The 4,227-nt window shown below is 47.6% G+C and overlaps 1 protein-coding gene across 1 annotated transcript; it reads right to left on the bottom strand.

Annotated features, from left to right (window-relative positions):
- Window positions 1–3,218: 3,218 nt before the first annotated feature.
- LOC110681149 (protein FAM184B-like) lies at window positions 3,219–3,958 on the bottom strand (the record flags this gene model as incomplete). Its single annotated transcript, XM_021856917.1, has 1 exon — window positions 3,219–3,958. A coding segment is annotated over one exon (740 nt), but the record flags the coding sequence as incomplete, so codon positions are not given.
- Between the last annotated feature and the right edge of the window lie 269 nt (window positions 3,959–4,227).

Raw genomic sequence — 4,227 nt, 5'->3', positions numbered from 1 at the left:
AACCATTGGCTACCGGATCTGATTTTTGATCCATCCTTCCACTTCGTCAAGTCATCTGCGATATTTAATTTCGTACGCACCCACCACCACTCGGAAGGAGCCGTCTTACTCAAGATTTCTCCGATCCTGTATGCGACGAACACTTTGTATCGGCAGTGATCCGATACGATCCAGGAATACACAGTACTCGAATCTGTCCAAAAGTGCACGCGTTTTACTGATAGGCTAAGGTTCGCTCTGATAGTCTCGGCAAGTTTCGCTCCTAATACTGCAGCCATTAACTCCAGCCTCGGAATCGAATACTGTCTCAGCGGTGCCACTTTGGATCTAGCCTGCACCAGGAAATATGCTACACAGCCATACGCTACTTCACTAGCGTCCACGAAAACATGTAGCTCCAACGAATCATAGTCCAGCGACACGCCACCCTCAAAATAATGACGAGGAATTTTCACCTGCTCTACCTCAGGTAATAGCGCTGTCCATCTCTGCCACTTCTCGAAGCTCTCGTCGTTTATCTCCTCATCCCAATCACAACCTGTGCGCCATAGGTCCTGAATTAACACCTTCCCATGGATTGTGAACAGTGTCAGTAGCCCGAGTGGATCGAACAAACTCATGACGATGCTTAGGACGATTCTCTTACTCGGTCGCTGATCACCAGACAAATACGGATGAATATTCTCCTGCATTTTCATCGTGAACGTGAATACGTCCGCTTTGGGGTCCCAAACGATACCCAACACCCGCTCGTTTCCAGTAGATTTGTCAGCATTGATATGGATAATTTGATTCGATTTTGACTCACCTAACTGCTGAAGTACGTCGGCAGAGTTTGACACCCAATTCCGAATTTCGAAGCCTCCCTTTGAGTGGATGAACCGCACCTCACAGGCCTTCTGCACCGCCTCCTCGACGGTCTCTGTGCTGTCAAAATAATCGTCCACGTAGTGGCGGTTGACGATCGCATCGACAGCAGCTGGGTAACGATCCACAAACTCCTTGGCGTTTCGATCCTTCACGTACAATGCCTGACTTGGTGAACACGTTGCTCCGAATATGGCACAATCCATCACGTAGATTCTTCCACCATACATGAACCGCAAGGCTTGCTTATCTTCCGGGCGGATCTGCAGCTGGTGAAACATTTCCCGTATATCACCTCCGAACCCGATACGATATTGCCGGAACTTGCACACCACCGACGGCAGCGTGGTTAAAAAGTCGGGACCCTTCAAGAGCTTCGAGTTCAGTGAAATACCTCCAACAGCGGCGGCAGCGTCCCATATCAATCTCACCTTACCCGGTTTTTTCGGATTGACAACGACGTTCAGGGGCAAGTACCATATCTTCTGATCGATATCCCTCAGTTCTTCAACCGTCGCTTCGTGGCAGTACCCTTTCAACTGATACTCGATCAACTGATTTTCAACGTTTTGCTTTAACAGTGGCATTTGCAATAAACGTTTTTCAAGTGTCTTCATGCGGCGCGTCGCCATCGGGTAACTATCCGGCAATGAAGGATTCTCCTCTTTCCACAACAGACCCATGATGAACCTGTCTCCTACACGCTTCGTGGTTTCCTCCAGTATTTTACGTGCGCGTCGATCTTCTGGCGATTCCGGTATCACCTCTACCGAAACTCCCGCCTCTTCCAACATGTAGTGCGACTTCAGAAGATCATGCAGCTCCTGATTCGATACACCCTGGCAAGTGTGATGACCGACATAAGCTGTACGCAAATTGCCTCCTTCTTGTGGGCCATACACTGTCCATCCAAGTTTAGACCTGATTGCTATTGGTTCGCCGTCCTGTCCGACTCGTGACTCGATGGGAGCAAATAGATGTAAGTGTTTCAAACCTATCAAAACCTTTGGCGAATCATTTTGGGTATTCGAGTAACGGAAGTTTTCGCAGATGGCTATAACGTTCCGCTAGTTCCTGATAGTTCAACGACTGCTTAGGTAACTTTAGTTCCTTCACGGTGTGAACACTGTTCATCGGAAACGATTCTTTTGACCCAACAGCAGAAATAGACAGATTAAGTATAATTGAATCTCGTTCCAATCTGCTCAAACCTGCTGTCCATGTCACTCGTAGTGGCTGTGGCTTTCCGTTCGCCTTCAATCGATTTGCGATGGAGCTTTCAATCAGCGAATACGAGCTACCTTCATCGAGGAAAGCCATTGTAGTTATCGACTTTTCCCCGAAGCTCAAGGTTACCGGAATCATTCGGAAAATTATCGGTAACTGGACAGCCGCGCTGTGAGTATTGCAGTCCGATCGCATTTCTGGCATTGGACTATGTAACAAAGTGTTATGCTGACCTTGGCACCTTTCGTACTTACACCGGATGTTTGCCTTGCACCGACTTTTCCCGTGACCATTCAAACACGATGGGCATAGCTCAAATCGGTCGACTACCTGTCGACGTTGATGGACACTCATCTTCCGAAATTCTTCGCAATTCCTCAATCGATGATCAGTGCGACGACATACCGGACATGGCGTTCTAGTATGTTCTGGTTTCGACGAACCTTCGAGATGTGTGTTGATGTGACTTTCGTACTCTTTCTGTTTTCCTCCTTTAGACTTGCCGAGACGATTACCAGGATCAGAGGGTGCATCGGTTATTCCAGTTACTTCACTAGCCGTTGAAACTAGATCGGACAGAAAATCTGATAGCGTACGCAGGGTAATCTTGGAGTGTTGTCTCTTGAATCTAACCCAGTCCATTTTCGTCGATGGTGGTAGCTTCCCAACCAACTCCTGTATCAGCAATGGGTTAACTAAATGATCGTTCAGCTCCGTTGCCTCGAGATGGTCACATAGCTGCTGAACTACCATCCCGAAACTAATGAACGAGCCTAATCGGTCTGATCTCGGGGGTTCAGCCTTTCGCACCTTCACCAACAGTGTGTTCAGCAATTGCTCTGGCCGTCCATATAGCATCCGCAATGTGTCAATTATTTGTGGAACTGACCCCGGCAGCAACATCCGGGTGCACACCGCCTCCCTGGCAGGTCCTCTCAAACTCTCCTGCAATCGTGCAAGATTCTCTAGATTTGAGAACCCGCAGGCCTTCGTCGTCGTATTGAAACTGCTGATAAAAATCGGCCATTCGTCTGGCCGGCCGGTGAATACTGGCAGCTTTCTCGATAAAAACTGTCTCGCAGACATTTGGGCTCTCGTCGGAACCGCTGCATCTCTCCGCTTACGTTTCTTCTCATCGATCTCTTCTTCTTCGCTCGTATTACAGCTGGATGATTCGCCCAGATCCTCTACAAGTGAATTATCTAGGAAACTTCCTTCTTCGCTTTCACATTCTTCTTTCGATTCTGTTTCTTCTTTCTTTGCTTCATGGCCTTTCTTCTTCACAATGGATATGGTCGACTGTAGCCGATCGGTCTTCTTCTTTGTTCCAGCTGTGGACGTACCTTCTTCCGGATCCGCTATCGGAGTGGAACTCAACGGGCCTATCGGTAATTCTTCAAACTTCGCTACTCTCGTTACTTTGCTATTAGTTGCTAGTCGTTTCGCTTCTTTCTTCTGATTTTGCAACTTCTGGATCTCCGATTCTACCCGCACTTCGCTATCACACAGCTGTTTCAACTGATCCTGCAGCTTCTTCTTCTCCATTTCCTTTTTTTTCTGGAAAACCGATTTCGACGCAATTTTCATCTCCAAAATTTGCTTCTCCAGGACCCACTCCATTTCCAACTTCTCATTTTCTAGATCTATTTGAGCCCTGGCCAGCGCTAGCTTTTGTTCCATTTTTCTCTTCAGACGCTCTTTCTCCACCTTCATCCTTTTCAATGCCGCAGAAACTTCTTCGTCTTCCGAGATTGTCTTGAATTTTTCGGTACCGCTTTTACCAGTTTCATCAATCGTATCATCCACCGAAATCGCATCTTCCGCTTCACTTTCCTCATCACTTGAGTTATTCGGATCCTTTTCTCTGCACGAAGAACATCGCCAGTTTTCGTCGTATTCGACTTCCGATCCTACACCAGCGCAGCTGAAATGGAGCCATACTTTGCAGCCTTCGCAGAACACCATATGATCCTCTTCATGATCCGGACGGGTACAAATCGCGCAGTTATACGCCGTCTTATCATCAGTGAGGTTAGATCCGTCCCCTGATAACTGTTTATCCATTTCTGAGGATGTTCGGATCTTTTAAACTGGTCCTTGAAGCAGTGTGTGGTTCACAGCGGCTCAAAACTG

This window comes from Aedes aegypti, unplaced genomic scaffold (genome assembly GCF_002204515.2).
Source record: "Aedes aegypti strain LVP_AGWG unplaced genomic scaffold, AaegL5.0 Primary Assembly AGWG_AaegL5_hic_scaff_475_PBJ_arrow, whole genome shotgun sequence".
Lineage (NCBI taxonomy): Eukaryota > Metazoa > Arthropoda > Insecta > Diptera > Culicidae > Aedes > Aedes aegypti.
This window is presented reverse-complemented; position numbering and strand designations above follow the sequence as displayed.